We start from the raw sequence: 23,831 nt of genomic DNA on the forward strand, positions 1-23,831 counted from the left end.
CTTGATGGCAGACTGCTGGTTACTGCCATCACATCTAGCTCACGAGAAAGAAGTACTGACAGATTGAGGTTTCCTTATTAGTTTCAGTTACCGTAGAATATGCCATATTCAGACTTACTGGGGCCTTAAACAATATATGGTTCAGTGGACACAGGCTCTGACCGGCACAGAAGCTCTGTGGCCCTTTGCTGTCTACATACTTGGATTCAAGTAAGCAGAGACCACCAGGTAAGCTCGACCCTGTTATGAGCAGACCTGCAAATTGACTATCATGTCTGTAAACGTGGATACACATCTCTATGGGTCAGAGCAGAAAATGGTAAACTCCAGTCTACCACCTAAAATTAAAAATTCGGACTCAAGGGGAAGATGTTTAATTGTTTAATCTCTTAATACAAACTGGAAGAAGTAGACACTGGGCTATGAGGAAGAACAGAGCTTTTATTGGAAACATGTTGGATAAGAAGAGAGAGCAGTTCACTGGGAACCGCTGGAGTAATTAATGTAACTGGATCTTCCAGAGCCTGAACACTCCATTCTGCAGTTGGTTTCAGGGGGATCAGGACCCAAATCCCTGCTGGCAAGATAATAAAATGCCCTAATCAGATTTTAACAGTGAACAACAATTTAATTCTACTTGAAAGCTAGTGGTTCCAATCGCCATTACACAATAACCTGCCAAAATTAGAAGGGAAATCTTCTATATTATCACAATCATTGCTGAGCTTGGTCAGAGTCAACACGGTCTCTACAGTAGGGTGCTCACATGAGTACCCTCGAGGCATGGGAAGAGAATATTAGAACTTCTATTTATTTTTTTATCAAAAAAAGATTTATTAATATTCTTATAGGGAATGACAGTAGCCTATGTATATAATTTTGTAAATACACACATCTTCAGGCTGAGTGTCCCTTATCTGAAACGCTTGAGACCAGAAGTATTTTGGATTGGGGATTTTTTTTAGATTTTGGAATATTTGCATACACATAATGAGATATTCTGGATGGGACCCAAGTCTAAACACAAAATTCATTAATATTTCATATACCTTATATACATGGCTTGAAAGTAATTTTATACTATATATATATTTTTTTTGAGACAGTTTCACTCTTATTGCCCAGGCTGGAGTGCAATGGTGCAATCTCGGCTCACTGCAACCTCCACCTCCCAGGTTCAAGCAATTGTCCTGCCTCAGCCTCCTGAGTAGCTGGGATTACAGGCACCTGCCACCATGCCCAGCTAATTTTTTTGTATTTTTAGCAGAGACAGGGTTTCACCATGTTGACCGGGCTGGTCTCGAACTGCTGACCTCAGGTGATCCACCTGCCTCAGCCTCCCAAAGTGCTGGGATTACAGGCGTGAGCCACCGCACTCGGCTACAATATTTTTACTAGTTTTGTGCATAAAACAAAGTTTTGACTGCAACCTGTCACATGAGGTCTTGTGTAGGAATTTTCCACTTGTGGCATCATATCAACACTCAAAAAGTTTCAAATTCTGGAGCATTCTGAACTTCATATTTTCTGATTAGGGATGCTATGTATATATTCATAAACATATTCATAAACATCATAAACATAAACATATGTACACACACACACACACATATAAAATGACAGGTGCACACACACATGTTGGGGGAATTGGCTCCAATTTTTTTCCCTGAAAGGAGTACAGGAAAAAGAAGGAACAGAGAGTATGGCAGGAAAACCTATTCACGAGGAAGGCCAGCTCACATACCTGTTCTACAATCATCGCTCCTAAGTCCCTGAATATTTCATTCAGGTCAGAAATGGATTGTACAATCTGGCGAATCTCTCGTTCCCGCTCTTCCACCATCAGTGTGTTCTGCTCCACCAGAACTAACTGGTCATCTGTAAAACCCTAGCAAAATAGTGCACAATTTGTTGGATAGATTGTTTTCCCCTCTCAGGAAAGCTATGGTGTACTTGTTTAGATATAATTTAAAGACAATAATTTAAAGAAAATGAATTCTGAAAATATTTCTACAAAGCACATAAATAATAAGCAAGCACTTATTTTTCCCTAACAGGAAAGATTCAAACTCCCTAAGCCAGCAGGATCTAAAGCTCTGAGGCCATAGCAGGGAAGACAGAAGCCCACGTCTGCAACTCTGCAAGGGCAGATAAACAAAACCCCTGGGACAGCCCTCTACTTCTCTGGGCCCTTCCTAAGAAGGCAGGGTGTTGACCACTTTCCCAAAGGCTCTGGAAAGCAGATTACAAGGTCTCTCTGTGGCCTTTGGAAAGGAAGAAACAGTATGGCTGTTCTTCCACCTGCTACAAAAACAACTTGATGAATATACAAGTCAACTGTACCAATCCATTGACACTGTGCAGAAGTTCGAGGTCAAGGAGGAGAGAGCAGCAGAATGGGGTGCACAGACACAGTAATCAGCTTTGCAGCCACTCACATACCCGATGGTAAAGAGTATGATCGTCTCCATCATCCACTAGTGGTACTGATGTGTCGAAAAAATGCTGGGATCTTTCCTCTCGATTCTTCATGCCTATCACAGATAGGAATTCACCTTACTTGAATATGTAGACCATCCTGGGTATTGTTCTACCATTAAAAGGGGGAATTCTAGAGTAAACTCCAACAGTCAAAATTGAAATATTCTTAGCCGCTTTAAAGAAGCCTAACTCCAATGGGGGTGGAGGGAGAGTAAAGAATTACAAACATACAACAATATGCAGGCATTTGGGATTATTCAAGACAAAGTCACAGTGTAAATGTGCACAATTCACTTGATGCCAAGACAAAAATGACACAACCATCTGAGAATTTCTAAGTGAAACAGAAATATTTAATCTAACTGCTGTTACAAAACATTAAAAAAAAAATCAGTATTTCTCTCTAGAAGCATCTCTAATAAGAATTCCATATGGCCCTAATCAAATTTTGGAAGTAATAAAATTAAAATACAAATGTGCCAGTTGTCAGAGGGAGGGTGAACTGAAGTTTTTTTTGGAGTATGTGGGGACTTTATTGATTACAATGGCAATTTTTTAAAAACCCAGTTTACAGGGTGATGAGAATAAGAAGAGAGCTGAAATCTGGCTTTGCACTATTTGGGAAGGAAAGGTCTGTTGGGTGAAACCCATGGTGCCAGCAGAGGAAGTGTTTCAAGAACCCTGGGGAGGGTTTCTCAGGCGCTCTCCAACACTTTGGTTGTTATGCAAATACGTGGCTTTCAGTAATAACAACTGCTTTTTACCTATTGAAGAGCAGCTCTCCCAAACCCCAACATCTAGAAAACAACAGGTTTTTAAAATGTGCTTGATTTTCAAATTCTTGCAGCTTGACACAAAACAAATTTTGTTTGCTGAGATGCTGAACTATCTTGGTGCCCTCCCCCAGCCTTGGTTGGTACCCCACGCTGTGCCTTCATTCCAAGCCAGGGTTTCACATGAGGAGGAGGCTTCCCTTTATTGCATAAGGTGTGAACGTGTTCAAAAGGTAACAATGAAAGGTATTGGACTAAATGAAAAATTAGTCGCAAAAAAGAAAACATAAAGTGCTTTTCTTACTCAAAATCCCTTCACTAGGCCCGGGCAGCACTCACGTTTGAGGTAGCCTGACTGTGCGTGCCGGAAGCTGGTGGAGAGTTCCTGCAGGGCCTGCGCCAGCGAGGCCACCACGTTCCCAAGCAGCCGCCCCTCCTGCTCGGAGCAGGCCCGGGCCCGGCTCGGCAGGGCCTGCACGGCACGCTGGCACCTGTGGAAGAGCTAAGAGAACAAGCCCGAGGCTCAGGGCAAGCCTGGGAGAGAAGCCCCTCTGCTAACACTGCCATCATCACAAGCCAGAGAGAGAAGTGAGAAGCTCTGTTCACTCAGGCTGGTTTAGAGAAAGGTGAACAGATAAAAGGAATCTGTGGCTTAATTTATACACACAGAAAGATTTCACTAGATTTCAGCTCCTGCCGTGTAAGGCCTGCTGTGTGCCCAGCTGCTCACGTATCACGTTAGACAGGCTGAGTATCCCTCATCCGAAATGCTTGGGATCGACAATGTTTAGGATTTCAAATTTTGGGAGATTTTGGAATATTTGCAGAATACCTACTAGTTGAATACCCCAATCTGAAAATTCGAAATCCAAAATGCTCCAATGAACATTTCCTTTGAGTGTCATATTGGCACTCAAAAAAAAGTTTCAAATTTTGGAGCATTTTGGATTTCAGATTTTCAGATTAGGAATGTTCAACCTGTATTATCATATATCATATTATTATTGCATTCCTCTCATTTAATCCCTAACAAGCATCCTATGAGGATGATACTATTATTATTAGTCCCATTTTACAGATGAGAACACTAGAGTCAGAGGGATTAAATGAGAATCATGTAACTGTTAAACTGATAAGAGTCAGGTTTCAAACATTCCAAAACCCCAGGGCTTTTCTCAAAGCACCATATTCCTCTGATAATTAGCACCCAGGAGACTTAAGTAAAAAATGTAAACACTGAAGTTTAAACACTAGTCCTATTATTTTAAAATTAATCAAATTTAGTATTTTATAAAAATTTTTTCTAGGATACTAAGTTGTTTTTTCAATTATGAGGACTATATTTTAGCATTAAAATTTCTTACCACTAGTATACGATATTAGTTATACATTTTAAAATCAAAAGATTGAACTCGATAATGTTTGAAATTTCATATTTACTTTATTACTTTATCAGTCCACAGTAGTATCTGCCAACAATTGAAAAACAGTCCCCACACCTCCAAGGCCTCACAGGTACCTACGCTGACAGTTGGGGGACTTCTGGGCCTACTGAGGTCCCTTTGAGAACTTCAGGTTGGGAAATGAACTCCAGGAGACTGACTCTGAGTAACACTCTAGTTTCTGAGATTGCCATGAGAAGGCTCACTGGTTTCCCCAGGACTCACTTGCACTCCTCACCTGAGTGATCTCTTGGGTAGTTATCTCAATGGCATGTTCCTCTTCACTGCTGTCATCCAGGGTGGGTCTGTTTAAATGCTTGTCATGAAGGCTGGCCAATTCTTTCATCTTCTGCTTAATCCGGCCAACATCATACTGAATCTAAGCAAATGAAGTCACAGAACTCCACTGATGCCAGGCAAGCTATTGGTCTGCCTCCGAGACAATCAGCTACACTCAGCATACAGAATGTGGTCTTCAGCAAACTTGTTGGCTTGCTGATGTGTGAGCAGCTTTAATTCAAATTACCAGAAAATCACATAGCATTCTTCCTTGTTGCATGGTTTTCAATTTATTCCTATAATTCAGGTAGTTACTACCAGTGTTAAAACTAAAGCTAAAATCATTCACACACACAAAGACAACTTAACCTGAAGTATTTCTAGAAATATACATTCAAGTGCGGCCAAATTCGTTTATATGACAGATATCTTAAAATACATTGTCATAATTACTTAAAAAAACAAGATGGTATGAAACTAACATGCAACTTACTTCATCCACTCCATCCACCCATTTAGGAGGTGACCGTTTTGTCACACCAATTGCTGCTTCTGGATCTAAGCTGATGCCTGACACAAGTGCCATACGGTCATCAGCAAGCTACAGGAAAGTAAAGGGACAGGAAAAAAAATTATTCCAATCTAATTTAGATACAAATACTCTTACTCTCTTAAATGTTGCTCCCTGAAAAGATACAGAAAGGAGTGAATGTTTACTCTCTCTTAAATGTCGCTCCTTGAAAATATATAGAAAGGAGTGAATGCACTTGCCTGTATTATAAACTTGCTTTTGATAACTGCTAGGATTTGGATTGTTCTCCTATCTTTTCATGCACCAGCTCTTAATTTCCTTGGATATACTTGAGAACGTGAATTTGACTTGATCTGGCTATAGAAATGTAATGAAAAAGTCAACAATAGATCCTTAAAATAAATACCTCTTAGTACTAGTACTGTGATAGAACCGCAAGAACCGCAATGATTCGTGTGATCAGTTACAAGTGGAAAAAAAAAAAAAAAACTAGGTGGTAAATGAAACAACTACAAAATGCTCAATAGTAGCAAGGTTTACTTAAATACCCTTAGCTTATTTTCGAAAGAGGGCTGATCCAGTTATCTCAGTCACACTGTCATTAACCACGTGTTAAGATGTGTGAAACAACTGCCTAAAACTGCTAGCAAATTATCTACCATTTGGCAAAAGCAGTCCTTAAGATCTCAATGCAATCTTACACTGTCATTTCTTTTCTTCAGTTAAATGTCCACAGGCAACATTTCCCCTTATTTTGAAACGATATCGATGGTTCTTGTTTATTTTAACTATATAAGACACTGCTGTAGAAAGCTTTTAAGAATGGGAGGGAAATCGGGTGGGTGTGGTGGCTCACGCCTGTAATCCCAGCACTTTGGGAGGCCAAGGCGATCACCTGAGGTCAGCAGTTTAAGAGTAGCCTGGCCAAAATGGTGAAAACCATTCTCTACTAAAAATACAAAAATTAACTGGGCATAGTGGCTTACACCTGTAATCCCAGCTACTCGGGAGGCCGAGCAGGAGAATCACTTGAACCCAGGAGGGGAAGGTTGCAGTGAGCCATGATTGTACCATTGTACCATCGCACTCCAGCCTGGGCAACAAGAGCAAAACTGTCTTTAAAAACAAAACAAAACAAAACAAAAAAACGGGGAGGGAAATCATGGGTTTGGCATGGTTAAGCTGTTTTCTTGCCCGCAGGCAGTGAATCGGTTGAAAAGCTCTTGAGGTGCCCTCCAGAGCTCAGAATTTTTAAATGCCAATTTCAAAAGATCCAAATGATGATCAAAGTATAATGGAAAATAATCTATAAAAGTCCTTTATAGATAATACTTTGGAAATTTTCTAAATCACACTGTAGAGTTGGGTGAAAAATTCATACTGCTTTTCTTCCCTCTTCCTTGCATTTATCTAAATTTATTTTTTCATTCATTAAATACTTATTTCCTTTTCTAATAATAAAGGAACAAGACAAAATTTTAAAATCCACAGATGAAGGGGGAAAAATGTCATATAAAGAAAAACTTAAGATTAAAAGAACACTTCAAGTAATAGGCCCTAAATCCTAAAGAGTTCACAGTAAAATTCTTAAAAGCAAATTGGTATCTTCACCATCAACCTCCCTGCACACACCGGGGTGGTTCTGCCACCATCTGCTTCAGGCTTTCTGTGTGCTCTGGGGCATGTGTCCACTCAGGGAGCGCATCTTGGGCAATGACCATGCTGGATGGACCAGGCCCCATTCACTAATCCCAGTGCATCCAGGAGCCGTGATTAAGCCCACCAGTGCTCCAGCACAGCAGGGATGCTGCAGGGCCAGTGTCATTTCTTAAACAAATGGTGTGTCATCCAAACCCGCACTGTTTCGGGCTCCCAGGCCGTGAAGTGGTAATTCTCTACCACCACCACGTTCTGTTTGGTTTTAAGCGTTCACCAATAGGAATTTTACATTCTTGACATTATTTTAATCCTCACAAAAACTAGGTGAGCTACAAACTATTATTCTAACCTATAAATATGGAAATTGAAACTCAGAAAAGTCGCTTGCCCAAGGTCACAGGGCTATTATGTGACAGACTGAAACCTGGGTCGGCTGACTCCAAAAACCCCTTCCACCCTCAAAGGTGCCAATCACTCCACAGGCCCATGAACTATAACTGCAATTTGCTAAGAAAATGAATCAAGACAAGCCATCAGATTAAAACAAGAAAATATAGTAGTTTGATTCATTTCCCACCTACTACACCAGGGACTATAGGATAGGCCCCCAGTGAGTGACGTTAAGTGTCAGTAAAGATCACCCTCTCTTCCTGACCATCCGTGGACAGAGAGATGCAGACCTCACCCTCTACAGCGCAGGCACAGAGGCGGCCAGTGTCAAGCAATCAGAGGAAGACTTGTTTATTCCTCAACAACTCCTGCTCCAAAGTCACCAAGAGGTACACAACTCTGTGGGAGACACACCGACTAAAAAGCAGGGGGACAAACCACAGGCCCAGCTCCCAGCACCGGCCAGCCATACATCAGGTGCTGTCTATAGGTACTGCTGGACTGGAACAGAACTTGAACTCCAGCTGTTTATACAAAGTAAAATCTAAAATTGCTAAAGTACCTCTTCATGAGTCCTAGAATTTCTACCACACCAGTTTATTATCGAATCCACTATATTTTATTATTACACATTTCAATACAGTAATTATTTACAGTGATTTTATAATTTTTAAACTCATGATCTTACTTTGTACTGTTTTTACTGTTTACAAATACGTATTACACTAACGAAGACAGAGAGATGGTATCTATCTAAATTTACCTGCATTGGGATTAGCATCATTTTATCCAAAACAACACATTATAAACCACATTATGAAAAGTCAGTTGAAGTGAATACAACTCTTTGAAGTAGTACTTGATTTTATGCATGTGTTCCCCCCAAATTAGATGTAAATCAAAAGTGGGGAGAACACAATCTTTGTTAAGGGTCCTAAGGAAGCTTGCTAATTAAGAGATCCCTACACGAAGAGCACGGATGCCAGCCCGCTCAGCTGGTATAGCTTTCCCATACACTCTATCAGGGTTTTGCCAGTAAGATATTACAACTGATTCTTTGGGAGTGAAAACTTTAAATAGCGAATAATTTGTCTCTTTTATGACACAGTCTATAGCTATAGTTCATTATGATAAAGAAACACCGCCCTACTGAGAAGAAGTGTGTCATTTCTTTTATCAGTATGGATTTGTAATGTGTATCACAGTATGTACTATTAAAAAACAAGACAGTATGTTTTGGGAAGGGAAAACAATTGTTGAAGATAAACATCAACTATTTGAAATGGGAACAAATATGGACATAAAAAATTTTTATGTGCAAAATAAACACCCTTTTAATTTCAGAAACCTCACTTCCCATTTAAAAACATGTCTTCTTATTTGTTGAAGATCTAGCACATATATCAATTTTCAAGTTGTCATCCTATTTCATACAGATCTTAAAAAATGGCCAGATTTCTAATTCTCTTCACTTACCCCTGCTGAATTTCAACATGGTGGCCCCTCTAAATATATGATGTTGGTTACTAAAGCTTTTTTAAAAATAAATTTGTGTGGCCAGGCGTGGTGGCTCACGCCGGTAATCCCAGCACTTTGGGAGGCAGAGGCAGGCAGATCACCTGAGGTCGGGAGTTCGAGACCAGCCTGGCCAGCATGGTGAAACCCCGTCTCTATCGAAAATGCAAAAATTAGCCAGGCGTGGTGGCATGCACCTGTAATCCCAGCTACTCAGGAAGCTGAGGCAGGAGAATCACTTGAACCCGGAAGGCAGAGGTTGCAGTGAGCCGAGAGCGCGGCAGTGCACTCCAGCCTGGGTAACAGAGACTCCATCTCAAAAAATTAATTAATTAATTTGTGCTTCTGAAGTAAAAAAACCTTTCCATATTTTTTAAATAAAAATTATACTTAAGAGAATTAAGAACTCTTGTCTCTTTGATATGTAGTTCCTCTCTCCAAGAACTACTGGGGTCTGCTACCCTAACCTAGAGCCATCCTTCCTGAGAGAAATGCAGAAAAAATCCAACAGATGTTCAAAACAGCACACCCAATGGCTTTCCTGCTAGTCTCACCAAAGGTATCTTTTGCCTTTGATCCACTTTAGATGTTGACATTTGTCCCCTTAAAGAGTACCAGCCAGTATGGACAAGTTGTCCACCTATGGAAGGAACATACACACTCTCTCTTATAAATCTTGCTGTTTCAGATCTACAGCCCTCCTACTCTTAAAACCCCACCTTTCCCTGAAGGCTGATTTAGTGTAGCCTAAGATTACAGAAATAGCAAAGCCTCTGCGGAGACTGGAAAAGTCAGATACACCTCTTCCCCATCTAAAAAAATCAACTAAGCTTAGCCATAACGCATTGGTAATGAGAACAATACTGATAATTCTGGACTGTCTATGGCAATGAACACTTAACAAGTCCAGAAGGGACACTGAAAATCAACAGACTGGCAACTCATGCTTCCACATGAAACTCTGGGAGCCTGTATGATGAAGTCAGACCACTTTGCTAATAGACAATTAGGCTTAAGAAATCTGAGTTGTTGGAGAAGGGAATAAGCATGTAGATAAAAGAAAAAAGTGATGTCAGCACTACATTTTTCTAAACCTGTGATAATTTTAAAATAATGCTTACCTTTTCTGATTATGAAATTAACAAACGGTCAAAATAAACACTTTTAAAATGGTATAGGATGGTGCAGTGGCTCACACCTGTAATCCTAGCACTTGGGAGGCGAAGGCGGGTGGATGACTTGAGCTCAGGAGTTCGAGACCAGCCTGGGCAACATGGCAAAACTCCGTCTCTACTAAAAAATACAAAAAAAAAAACCCCCAAAAAACCGAAAATAGCCAGGCATGGTGGCACGCACCTGTAGTCCCAGCTACTCAAGGAGGCTCAGGCAGGAGAATCGCTTGAAACGGGGAGGCAGAGGTTGCAGTGAGCCGAGATTGCGCCACTGCACTCTAGCCTGGGTGACAGAGTGAGACTCTGTCTCAAAAAAATAAACAAAAATAAACAAAATGATACAAAAAATATAGAGATAAAAACACTTGAGAATCACATCATCCTGATACTGTTGTCAGTTGCACTGATTTTCCTTTTTTCTCAACTAACATACATACTCTGAGGGGGAGAACGAGGAAGGGAGCAATCCGTTCCTCTCTGCCTTCTGTGAGCACTGTACTGAGCACTGCTACTGACCTGGCCCACGCCAGTCCCAACAGCAATCCTTCAGAGGGGCGCCGCTCCCTATTTCACCAACATGGACACTGGGGCCCGGCCCAGGCACTCTCAGATGTGCACCAATCACCCATCCTCCAGGCAGTGTGGTTTGGGGGCTCGATATTTGTATCTTGTGACTTTTAAAATAATTCTTACCTTGAATTGAAAAACTCCCAAACTTGGGAGATTTCTTTGTCATAAGACGGGAAGTAGATTAAAGATAGAGAACAAAGGAGAGGGCCAGACACTTCCCTGGGTAAGAGAACCAATGGTGGGCTCGGCTTCCTCCTCAGGAACACCTTACTTAGTGTTTTCTGAGAAGGAAAAGTGACATCTCCAGGGGACTCAGGCTAGAGGAGGAGAATGACAATCAAACATGGAGAGACCGCAGGAAGCCCCTGAAGTGGGGCCGTCGATGCCTTCACCCTGGGAGATGCGGGTGATATGCACTCAGGGACATTTGTTCAGGCCTCACCTATAAAGGGGTGGCTACTATCTAATCCACTCCGGAGCTGGGCGTTTACTATTTCCAGAGATGCCAATGTGAGGCCTTGCTTCAGCTTCAAAGAAGCCTCTGGACACTGTCCCCAACCACACCCCCAGCTCCTAGGCCAGTACCTGGCACTTCAGAGTCCTGAACGCACAATCACAGCCAGCTGAGTGAGCCGACAAGAAACGAGTGGAATAAATGAACGAGGTAAATAAAATGTACGTCACAGACAATTGTGGAAGCCACACTTCATGAAAAAGATAATGGTGCTGGACAAAAGAGCAAAAGGGGCAAGTGAAACGCACAAGGAAATGAGGTGGCTGTGGGCACCCACGATGAGGCAGCAACCTGCATTTCTAATAGCACTGGGGTGCGCATGGAGGAGACAGTGCTCTCTGCGCAGGGCCTCTGATCACAGAGCATGAAGACTCCCTTTTAAGCCCTTAGAGGTGAAGCATAAGAAAAGCAAAAGGGCCTGCCAAGTTCATGCAGTGAGTAGCCAGTTTCCGGAACTTGCTGCCTGAAAAAGGAAGTAGGAAAGACTGGAAATCGGTTCAGACAGCAGACCCCGAAGTAATTATGACCATTTATGTGCCCCTCCTTGGAACATTATTCAAATGGTTCTTCAACCTAAGTGGTTCTATAATTTGTTACCCTCCCCCACACCCTATACACTTCCTTTTGAGGTCAGAAGCTCCATAGCTTCAAACTGTTCAGCCAATAGCAACACCTATTTTAACTCAGAATGCCTGCTCTCCAAGCCCCCAAGCCTTAACATTTTTAAAGATTGATCAGCAAAGCCACCCACGTCCACTGTGCTCCAGAGATCTCTACCTTCATGTGTGTGAGCTGGGCCCTCTCCAGTGCCCAGTGCCCAAGCGGGGAGCTGGCGGTGAGGTTCCTGAATGGGAAAGGAAACCCCCACGCAGCCATGACCATGACACCTGGCTCGGTCAGCTACCAGTAAAGTGGGTTGTTTTTTTTTTTAACTAATTGTTTTTAGTGGCAAAGTATACATGCACATGGTTTAAAAATATATATGCACCCTAAGAAAAGAGTTTGTAATAGAAAGGAAGTTCTTCTTCTATCTCAGATGTTTCTTGGGGTGTATCCACTGTTAACAGTTTCTTGTATGTCTTTTCAGGAATTTTTTAAGCACACACAAGCATAAATATGAGTTATTTTTTCCTGAAAAAACAAAACAAAACAAAACAAAACAAAAAGGAGCAGGAATCACATTATCCATGCTACTCTGCATCTGGGTCTTTCCACTCTGCCATGTGTCTGGGGCTCATTCCACTGCAGCTCTCATGGACGGGCCTCACTATCTGCCTGGTGCAGAGGGTCAGAGATGCTACACGATGTATTTAACCAGCTCCCAACGACAGCTATTTAGGCTGTGCTCAGTCTGTTGTCATTATCAACTAGTTAAGCTTTTTAGAATATATAGGTAGATCTGAATCGAATAGTTAGGACCCTACTGGTTTTAAGGACAGGGATCCTAATCCTACTTTACTGTTCATACTTCTAAATGAAAACAAACAAGAACAACCCTCACTTCTCTATCACTCTATACTCAGGAAAAATATTCTTACCCCTTCAATGCTGAAACAGACAATAGACACAAACATTAACAACAGTTTTCATCTTATTTTTTCTCAACCCTTTTACTAGGGCTACTAAAATAAAGTGCTTTGAATATATACTCTCTCCACCTTCTGGGCAAGATGCTACTAGCTAATAAAAAGGCCAAAGGCACCCCCAGCTAGGAGATGCAGAACTGGGCCCAGGTGTCAACAGCTTCAGGTGCATCCACTGGGTGTCAACTCATTCCAGACAGGAGTGACAAGGAAGACCCTCCCACAGTTGCCATGGCTACAGTCCTTCTCTCTTAGGGCCTTCACAGACACGCTGGTCTTCTATACTGTCTACCTGAGCAAGTGCACCACTCACCTCTCAGAAATCAGGAAGCTACAGACATTAATTCCCGAAACATTCTGGCTTCCTTGAAGAAAGTGTTCAACCTTTTTACTGCTTCCTAAGTTGAGACACTTTCCCAAGAGTAGTAAACAATCTTCCCAAAGCCTTTTTCAAATCATCAGTTCACATGGTGTGAAAATATATTAAATTCTACATATTAAACTGTTAAAAAAAATTAGAAAATAATCAAAACAAATGCTAAATATTTATAAGCTGTTAGCATTTTATATATGAGCAAAGACTTCAGGAAAAGCAGGTATTTTATAATCTCAAATTACCCAACATATAAAAATATTCAAAACACGATACCTCGTCCAGCTCCTGAAGAGACATGTTGTTCCCATCAGTCCCATCCAGTTAGGGAAAGCAAAAAGAAAGCAGCATGGGACAGACAGATAAGGCATGGTCAGTTGAGAAAACACTGAGATTTTAAGCTAACTAAATATAAAGATCCACTAAGCAAGGTATTTTAAAATCTCCTTTTGATTCTTCTTTTTTTAAAATAAGCTACATTAATATATGCTTTTATTTTTATTTACTGCGGTTGTTTTGAAAATGAGCTAGGAAACAAGCAAAACATGATTGTAAATATTAAAATACACTGGAAACAGATAAAACACACTTGCTTTGGTTTCACTAAAATATGCTGTTAATCTGTTTCATAAACACCAAATATCACATACAATACCACATTCTAATTTCCCTTAGGAAAATAAAATGAGAGCAGAGCTAAAATGTAATTTTATCATGTTAAATAAATGTATATATTTTAACATGTAAATCAGACCTGCAAATGCAACAAAATTAAAAAATGAACGACCCACAGAAACTGTCTGTAGCCGTATTCAGATAACATGTGAGTGACCACACATGCAAGGTCTCTGCAAATTACATCCCGCAGACACGGCTTCATCCCTGGTAGTAAGAGAGCTGAGAAACCACTCTTTCCCGGAGAGAGACACAGGTGGCAAAATAAAAGAAAAACTCTTACCATCTCTTGGTATGTATTATTTTTAGCTAGAAAGCGTACAGTTATTCATAAAGCTCTTATAAAAGCAAGCAAACGAGACAAAACAAAAGGTAAGAATACATTTTTTCTTTTAAGGGGAGTGGGAAGGGAGAAGCATGACACCAGAGGGTTAACTTTCGATTGAAAACTAACGGTTCTTTTTTAGATCAACATGGAACTCTATCTTCTGGACAGACATTTACTAATGACAGATAATCTAAACAACTAGCTCTTTTTTTTGTACAGTATTGATCACTGAAATAATTTGTGGTGAAATTCAATAATCAATTGTGTTTTTTTATGTTTAGCAGTAAATTTAGAAAATAAAAAAACAACTTTCTTATTTAAAAATAGTGCAAATGAAGCTGCTGTATCAGGGCCAAAATATTATTAAACAATGATAGCAATAAAAATGTAATCAAACTTTACTCCATGTAAAAATTCAATTAGATGACATTATGGAAAGCTGCAAATCCTCTTCATTCCTTCTACAATTTTCTATGAGAGCAAAAGAGAACTCTATACACACCCTGCCATAATAGTAGTACTAGACGATATTAATAAAGATAGTATCAAATGGAAATCTGATTTAATTACCTTTTACTTCACAAAGAAAAAATGTTTTTATTTTTTAAAAGCTTAACATTAAGAGAACATTAAAATCTTTTATTAATAAAACATGATGCAAGACAAAACCCCTAACTTGAGTATCTCAGTCTTCTTCCTATTCTGCAGCGGCTCCCTGGCATTTAATCTGTGAACGATGTACTACTGCAAACCTCGGTTAAAATCTCGGCTGCACATGTGCCTATGCTCTTGGATTATTAACCGAGCACACACACCCTGATCTTCCGATTGCTACAATTATTAATTGATAAGAGGTGAAATCTGAATCATGGGATTCTAGGGCTAGAAATAACTCTTTTCTTACAAATAAGAAAACTAAGCTTCAAAATGTATAAATGCATTGCTCGAAGCCACAGACCTTGTTAATGGTCAGACCGGGGACAGACCCAGGTGTTCAGGTCTCTTTCCACCCCACCCTCCAGCCTCTCTAATTTTATTAACAATTCAGGAAATTACTTGTAAAGGCAGCTACCACCACATCAGGAATATTAAATTAAGGTCACCTTTTCAAAGACCCTCCCCACCATTCTGCTACTTAAAAATAGAAGGCTTTCGAAGCTCTGCTTGCCACCAAATTACCAGGAAATTTAGTCAAGACCTGAATTAAAACATTTAGAATTACCATCAGGAAAGACCAAAATAAAGCCAAATGAAAACATATTACTACACATCATCACCTTCTAAATCTTTATGTCTAAATCTAGGTTTTTGACCTGCCAATGGCATGCAATCAAGCAAATACTGAAAACTCCAAGTAGCATGTGGAATTTATAGTCTAAAGAACTTTCTACATAAAACTGAAAAATCAGTGGAAACCCATCTGTGTTTACTCAGGAAGTCTGGAAAAGTTGAGCAAAATGAGTTGGAAACACAGGTCTATACTATAGTGATATTTACTTTATTTCCGTTACTGCCAAAATAAAAGTTTGCTTCACTTTTATCCAACAAAGTACCCTTATTCTCAAAGTAAGCCTCACTGCTCCCATGGAATCTTTAAAAGCAGAAAAGCAAGCAGATCTAAAGAGAAATATATAATGATTTCATACTTGGATCCTAAAGACAGAGAACTAATTTTCCAACAGACTCAGCTTGTACTAAAACTTAGAACCTTCAATCTGCAAGTTAAAATTGACTGTGTAAGGTTTGTAAAAGTGAGATAAAGAAAGATGCTAGCCTCTTGCAAGAAAAAAAAAATTGTTTTTAAACAATAGGTCCTTCCATTTTCCAGGATCTGCAACACAAGTTCTGAAAATGCAGTCAACACCAGAGTGGCCCAGAAGGTGAGCACGGGGCTCTCAAGCCAGGTTTGCCAGAGTTCCAGTCACAGCCCCCAAACCATCAGGTGGGTGATGCTGGGCCAGTTTCCTACCTCCTCTAAAATCTGTTTCCTTATCTGTATCTGAGAAAAACAATAGTACTTATTTGATAGAGCACTGTGAAGACAGCCAAGCTTACACATGGAAAGGGCTTAGCCCAGAGTCAGGCACAAAGTAAACTCTCCATAAATCTTAGCTAATATTGTAGTCAAGCCTGAATAAGAACCTTAGGTTTCTTATAACCATAGTTAATCCTTAATTTCTTTTTTTTCCTAAAGCACACATTTTATTAAAAATAATGTGCTTAAGTTTCAAACTAATGTAAGACCAATTAACTCTAGCTTCCCATTATAGATTATGCATTATTTTAAAGCAGAGTATAGATTAGGCAGTAAACACTAAGAAAGTAGCTCCAACCCCTATATTAGATCCATTCCCAGGGATCGAAGGAAACCACACAAATCCATACAGAATTTCATCAGATCAGAAGAGCATCTCAATATCTACCTTTCATTCGTTTCTTTATGACTTTACAATTTTTTTTGAATGATTGTTTAGCTTCATAAATCCATTTCAATTTCCTAAGGCCAAGCTGCTTGAACGAGTTGCTACCTTAAAACCTGCACTTGGCTGGCATAATAATGTGAAAGTTACTTTTGCACTGTACTGGTAGGCTACTTCTAAGGATTTCTGTCAGTAACCTTGGACTGACAGCCACAAACCTGTTGACTATGAATTCCTCCTTTTCAAATTAAAGCTAAAGTCAGGAGAAACAATGTATTAAAACAGAACTTGAGAAAATACTGTTGAATCCATAGGGCTGGAAATCACCTAACTCAAACCCCTCAGTTTACAAATGAGGCAAAAGATATCCAAAAAGATTAAAAGCTTGCCTAAGGACACACTCTGAGCCTGCAGCAGAACAGGATTTAGGCCTCAATTCTCAGATTCAATTCTCAGTGCTCTTTCCTTTATTTCATGCTGCCCTGAGGCATGAACGTGATGGGGCACTCAAAACTGAGGCCAGAGCAAAATGCATGGGAAATACAACTGCATTTTGTTAGGAGTGTATAAAGTCAAACCCATCTGTTTTTAACAATCAGTTTTACTAACATTAATACAACTAATTACACAAAAAAAGTAGAATTTTGTTCAGTTCTGGGTGCTGAACTTTAAAAAGGATACAGAAAAACTAAACATCACTTATAGGAAAGAAACGTAACCACTCTAAGCCGGGACTGCTAAGCCTGGAAAGAACTCTGGGTAACAAGGCTGCAGGGTTACCAGACAGAAGGAAGACCCGAAGGAACAGAACTAAAAGCAGGACCCCAGGACACAAACAGTTGGGATTAACAGGCAAAGACTTTTTAGTGGTAAAAATCGTGGAGCTGCTGGCATTTTCCATCATAGTCACAGAACATGGCCAAACAAGACAGGCATAAGGGGTTATCACAAACGGGTACACTAGGCCAAATGACCTTTAGGTCCCTTCTGGCCCTTAAGGCTTTGTGTTTATCTGGTCACTGCCTATCCTCCTTAAATTCCTGTTTATTTGACGTATTTGCCTGAATGCTGCAAAACCCTGTATGCACGCACAGGTACACACAATAACCCCACTACAACAACCAAATTCTAGTTTTTCCCCTCAAACTAGGATGCAAAAAATGCATGTTTAAATCTTTTGAATGACATGGCTAAAGCCATGACATGGCTAAAGGTGTGCTTTGCTTAGAGGTGTAAGAGACATACTACTCTGCAATTAATTTCTGCAGCTTTTTCCTGAAATAAAGATGTCAAAATTCAGGGTTATAATTTTTTTTTTTTAAGTCTGTTATTTTAGGTGTATTTTTAGTTGGTATCAAATGCATCAAGATCAAAGTCTACAGCTTTTTCTTCTAATTAGAAACTTAAAATTCCAGGTTATTATTTTTTAAATTAAGTTAAACTCAGGTTTAGTTTCTTCCTTTCAAATTGCCTGAGTGTTAGATATATATTTACAAATTGTCTCTTTTTAACTGTTCTACTTTACTATAACGAATATACTTATTTTAAGTTTCTATTTAAAAATTTTCAAACATGTAGAAAAGCCTACAAAATTACGTAAAATATCCCCCACATACTCATCACTAGACTCAACAATGAGTAACAATTTGCCTTATTTGCTTCCTCTGTTTTTGGAGGGGTTTAAGGATCTAGGTAAGACACCTTGACATTTCACCACTAAACATTTTAGTAGGCATCTCTAGTAAAATTAGCAAATGTAGTGTATTATAATTAATTTAATTAATTCTTTAATGTCACCTAATACCTAGTCCATATTCAAAATTTGACAGATATGGTATTGTTTGGTTTGCTACATGGCTTTGAAATTTACAAATCAGAAACAAGGCTTTAAATTTTTTATGAGCTAGATATGCAGTGAAAAGCATTGCTAAGAGTTACTCAATACAGTTTTTACAAATTGTGTTAGACGTGGCTTTTGCTTCAAAACGTTTATAAAGCTTTTCCAACTTCCAGATAAGTTGAAAAAAATCATAACCTCTATGTGGTCTTGTTAGCATTTCGCCGTATTGTGTGCAGAAATAGATTTTGTAAGATCACCTGTAAGCAAAGTGAAGACGTAACACTTCAACCCTAAATACTTCAGAAATTTATGACATGCCATTTTTTTAAACACAACTAAAATATATAAATCTGTGTTTTCTTTTAAAATTTTAATTCAGGAAAACTATGTTTGTTAGAATGCAAAACCTATTTTTTAAACAGTATGAATTGACTATAAGGATATTTTAAATGATATGGCTGCTTTCAATGATCTGAGAAAGATTTTAAATGGTGAGACTAATACAAATATTAACATTTTCAATGGCATGACATTTAGAAAACATTTTTTAATGTTCTGACTTAGAAATATATTTTTAGTTGGGTTTAGAAATCATTTTCAAAAAACTGTGAGTTAGGTAAATATATCTGTATATATCCTGACGTATCTATTTTTCCAAACTGTATACTTTAGCTATCCATTTTTAGTTCTTTTGCTTAGCTTAAATATTTTTTTTAAATTGCCTAACTTAGAAAATAATTTTCTAAAGTGGTTTGATTCAGAGAAGGACTTTTAAAAAGCTTCCTGTCTCAGATACTAAGTTTTTAAACCGTCTGACTAAATGGGGGAAAAAAAAAAAACAAAAAAACCCTCATGTTACCCAAAGGTTCAGGGTATTTTGAACCTTAATGATTAAAAATTGAAAAATAAACAATATGTTTTTCAATCAATTAAAACTGATACCTTAGAAATCTTAATATCAGTTTCAGTTGTTTTTGAGGCAGCACAAAAATCAAGTCATTTAAGGAACATGTAGTTCTTATTTAACATTACTGAAGTACCATTAAGGAATTGTATTCATCCAATTGCTACTCAATTTCTTGGCTTATTTTTTTCTTCAAAATTAGCGCTAGAATTAGCCCTTTTCTATGCTACCAGACATCTTTACATTTATTTCAATATAATGTCATTCCTTTCAGTTTATAAATGTAAAACCCTTCAACTTCTTAACTGAAATCTCACACACACTCTGTCCCTGTTTCTAGGCTTTTCGACCTGAGTTTACATGCTTTTATTCCTGAAACCGCTCATATGGCTTAAAATCACTTTTCTATCAGTTATATGGCCAAAGACATTCTCCACTTGTGACTTACAAAAAGGAGAAACTGTCTTTGTAGACATGATAATCATGACATATGGCAAAATTTTTCTGAAACATTTAGATAAAGTCACAAAGAAAAAAATGAACTGGCAATACAGTCCCCAGGAGGTGAAATAAATGCGGGGTTTCCAAAATTGCCTATCAAGTATAATCCCCAAGAATGTGGTCCTGGGATGGCTATTCCCCGCCTGTTCCAACGCTGCTTCTATCCCAACCTAGCCTCCCTACAGCAGGTAGCCTGAACTACAGCCAATTTCATAACTTCACTTTTCAATTGAAGACATTACCGAGCTAACGATCACTGTCTGGTATAGATCATCTAGACTCGCCCCTTATTTAACAGAGCAGTAAACTGAGGCTCAGAAAGGGAAAAGTAGCCCCCATTAAAAACAAACCAGAAACAGTAATTTTTCCAGGACCACCCTTAAAAAACACTACTGCTAGGCTAACTAAAGGTTCTGGCTAATTAAAAAAAAAAAAATGCTATTTTAGAGGGTTAATTTTCACATATACCTCCTCAGGCTTTTTTAAAAAGTTCGAATGGAGAGGAAAGCGTAATTTCCCGTCTGGGAAATGGAAAGTGAAGAGGCTAGCACCTCGAGTCTTAGAAACCCAAGCCCCCAGGAAGAACAGTGAAACAATTATTCATAGGGAACAAGGCCACACAAGGGCTGCGGGACCGTTAAAACGGGCAAAAAAACAAAACAAAACAAAACAACAACACAACTGCTTCCTCTTTAGGAGAGGGAGTCGTTCATTTGCAAGGATTTGGGTCCATGGTCCCGCGACCCAGCCATTAGGACCGAACTGAGGCTCACTATTGGGGGGAGGGGAGCTTCAAACAAAACGAAACAAAAAGGCTTCAGAAAGGCCCAATGCTTCCCAATGTTAGCGTTAAAACATATGTAAATTACAGGCGGCCTGTAGCGCAGTGACGCCAAGGCGGGGGATGCGCGGGGGGGTGCTGCGGAAGTGAGGAGAAGACAAGGCAGAGGTGGAGCTGCGGCCTCACAGCACCGCTTTTTCCCCATCCAGGGTTACAGATGCCCCCTGATTCTAGCCAAGAGATCTTATTATCCTTAGTCTTATTATTCTTATCTTCTTTTATTAAACAGAGAGACAGACAGAGACAGACAAACAGGCAGAGCCGCAGTGCACACGGTCCGTGTGTCGGAGAGGCCGCCGGGAGACTCACCGCAGCAATGCTACGTGAATGCAGAGGGCTGGAGGTGGTGTGACTACTCACTTGCTCGGCTAACAGCTGCCGGTTTTGGATGGAATTATTCCGCAACAACAAGAAAGCGTCGGTTAAACGCCTGGTGGCCATGTCTCACCCTTTGTGACCCCCCTCTCAGGGGCCCCCCGCCCACTTATATTCCTGGTTTATTCACTTTCTTTCTCTTGACCCGGCCGGCCCACCCTTTCACAGAAGCTTCTCGACAAGGCCTCAGGCCTCAAGCCAAAAAGACGCAGCTGTGCCCTTCGCCAAAGCGTAGAGACCCCTCCCCAAATAACTACCTAGGCTTTCCAATTGTCTGACTCCCCCTACCCAGGACCGACTTCGATCTCTAAGCACTTGAATCCCCCCAATCCTTGCGTAGCGATCCAACGTTCCAGAGACCCCACCCCAATCCAACCTTGGATCTACAAGCGTCTAACTCGCCAATCCAGCTCTGGACTGGGAGGCCCTGAAGCCCCCTACTCCGTGAGACCCCCAAAGGTCTTTGCTCTCTACCCCTAACTTGGCTCGTAAGCGTCTAGGCCGTGCCCTGAGGTCTGGCTGTGACTCAGTTTCCCCACCAGAGGCCTGGCCTAGGCCCTCTTTGGACAACCGGAGCCAGGCCTGGGGCCTGGACTCCAAGGCGCCTGCAGCTCCCTTCTGGGGCCTTGTCTGAGCCTGCTGAGGCCCTGCCCGACCTCCTGACCCCTTCCTTTCCTGGTTGGCCTGGTCCTCCACTGCCAGCAGGCTGCTGGCCTGCAGGAGGACAGCAGGGCCTGCCTCCCCAGCCTTCTCACTCCTCTTCTCCGGCTCCCTCCATCCCCGGATCTGACTGCAGCTCAGCCCCGGGCCGTTTCCGTGCTGTGGTCCCGGGTTCTGGCGTCCCCCCTGGCCCTCTTCCTGTCCGTCCCTCGCGAGTGCCCCCCTGCGACTCTCGCAAGCCTTGCTTGCAACGTTCCGGGCGCGGGAGCTCCCTGCACTCCTGCCCCGGGGCACGAGAGTGCTCCGCCCTCTCCCGGGGTGCTCCTGGGGCGCCCCGTTTCGCCTTCCCCAACTGGGTCTAGGCACTAGGAGCAGGCCAGCGAGCAGGCCCGAGCCTGGGGAGCGTGACCCCCAGGCTGCAAACCGCTGCCAGGGCCCTTGGTCCCTGCATTAGAGTGGAAGTTGCGCGGCAGGCAAATTTGGGCTCCCCGAGAGCCGAAGTTTTGGGCGCGGGGAGTTGGAGCGGGAGAGGAAAAGTTGGAGACGACTGCCTCTGCAGGCCGAGCACGCTCTACTGCAGGCGCTGGCGCTCGCTTTTTTTTTTTTTTTTTTTTTTTCCACTCTGAAAAAAGATGTACCCGACAAACAACCAGGAGGAAAAAAAAGGAAAAAAAAAAAAAAAAAAAAAAAAGCGAGAGCTCCAGGCAGTCTGGCCGAGCAGCCGCCGGCAGTCGGGGGTCGTTGGGGGCGCCCGCCCTCCCCAGCTGCCGCTTTCTGTAGGTGGCACTACAGGGTCGTGGAATCTCAAGTGGAAAAGTTCCCCGAAAACTTTGACACCTCCTGCCCCCGTCCCCGCGAAAAATATCTCTGTTCCCCGCCTGGGCCCTGGCCCGGAGCCCCCCGCGCCCCTGGCGTCCCGGGCCTGGTTTCTCGCCGTTGGCCAGGCCCGGGGCGCCCTAAGCACCCCGGCTTGCCGCCCCGGGCCAGGTCGGCGGGGTTCGTGCAGGGGCTCCTCGGGGCCGCGTCGGGCAGCAGCTGCCCGGGCCCGAGCACGGCGCCCAGAAACAGGCGGGCGCCCAGTGACGGAGACTCTGGTCCGGCCCGGAGCCGCCCGGGAGGCCTGAGGCCAAGGGCCTGGCCCAGCGCTCGGCGGGACCGGGTCGAGGGCGCAGAGCTGTGCTGCTGCGCCTTCCGGGCCCCCGGTCTGTCTAGGGCCGGCTTCCCAGTGCAGGGCCGGCTTCCCCTTGCCGGGCGAGGGTGCGGGCCGGACTCCGGAGTGGGGTTCCAACAAAACACCTAGGCCCCAGAAGCGGCCCCCACGCGTCCTTTGTTTCTGCGTGGAACAAACTTTACACACGTGTGTTTTCCGAGGGCTTCCCGTGTGCTGAGCGCTTGCAAAGCGGAGTCGCGCCCGGGGAGACGCGAAGCCGGTGCCCGCGGCTCACCCAGGGACCCCGGCCGGACAGCGGCACCCGCGGGGCGCGTGCGGGACCCCCAGAGGACCGGGGGAAACGCCGGTAACCGCCCCCCGCCGTGCTTTTTCTCTCACGGAGAACGTTCCCGCGCGTTCGTTGTGGAACTAAAAATTAATGTCAAACATATCCATTGAGGCAAATAACAAAATGCATACAACGAAACCCACATAAAATCGAGAGAGCCGCGAGCGGGGCTGGGCGAGTTCACTGTGAGAACCCGCCAGCTTCCGCTCTGCGCGGAGAGCAGGGCACTCGCCCGGGGACGCTTCGCTGCGGTGGAAGATTCGGGCGACAGGGGACCGGGTCGCCTCGCGGGCCGGGTTGGGGGCTGCAGGGGCGCGCTGACAGGCCATCCAAAGACAGAGGCCCTGGGGAGGGAAATTCGGGGAGCCTGTGTGCTTAGCGCGGTGCCCCAGGAAATATTTGCCCAATAAGGGAGAGTTCTGTCCTCACCCGCGGCAGATCCCCCCGCGAGCTCTGACCCCAGCAGCACGGCCAAGCCTCCCCCCTCGCCCCTTTAGGGGACAGT

At 42.3% G+C, this 23,831-nt stretch overlaps 1 protein-coding gene and 1 long non-coding RNA gene across 14 annotated transcripts in view; one reads left to right on the top strand and one right to left on the bottom strand.

Annotated features, from left to right (window-relative positions):
• Positions 1 to 21,991, bottom strand: part of LOC105470583 (aminopeptidase like 1) — a 62,096-nt gene extending 40,105 nt beyond the window's left edge. The window contains exons 1-7 of one of the 13 annotated variants that reach the window (XM_024789386.2): positions 21,102 to 21,990; positions 13,560 to 13,571; positions 5,469 to 5,576; positions 4,935 to 5,075; positions 3,594 to 3,756; positions 2,443 to 2,534; positions 1,745 to 1,888 (exon numbers count right to left, since the gene is read on the bottom strand). In XM_024789386.2, coding sequence (XP_024645154.2) covers positions 1,745 to 1,888; positions 2,443 to 2,534; positions 3,594 to 3,756; positions 4,935 to 5,075; positions 5,469 to 5,576; positions 13,560 to 13,571; positions 21,102 to 21,233 — 792 coding nt within the window. In that variant the 5' untranslated portion in view covers positions 21,234 to 21,990. Of the gene's footprint in view, positions 1 to 1,744; positions 1,889 to 2,442; positions 2,591 to 3,593; positions 3,757 to 4,934; positions 5,076 to 5,468; positions 5,577 to 5,746; positions 5,865 to 13,559; positions 13,572 to 21,101 lie in introns of those variants that run through there. The other 12 variants (XM_071079116.1, XM_071079113.1, XM_071079118.1 and 9 more) reach the window with 12 other exon arrangements.
• LOC139358421 (uncharacterized) lies at positions 14,184 to 21,102 on the top strand. The gene is made up of 3 exons (XR_011613208.1): positions 14,184 to 14,330; positions 16,115 to 16,228; positions 21,022 to 21,102. It is a non-coding gene; the product is annotated as an uncharacterized lncRNA (long non-coding RNA).
• Positions 21,992 to 23,831: the final 1,840 nt, after the last annotated feature.

Source organism: Macaca nemestrina, chromosome 15 (assembly GCF_043159975.1).
Source record: "Macaca nemestrina isolate mMacNem1 chromosome 15, mMacNem.hap1, whole genome shotgun sequence".
NCBI lineage: Eukaryota > Metazoa > Chordata > Mammalia > Primates > Cercopithecidae > Macaca > Macaca nemestrina.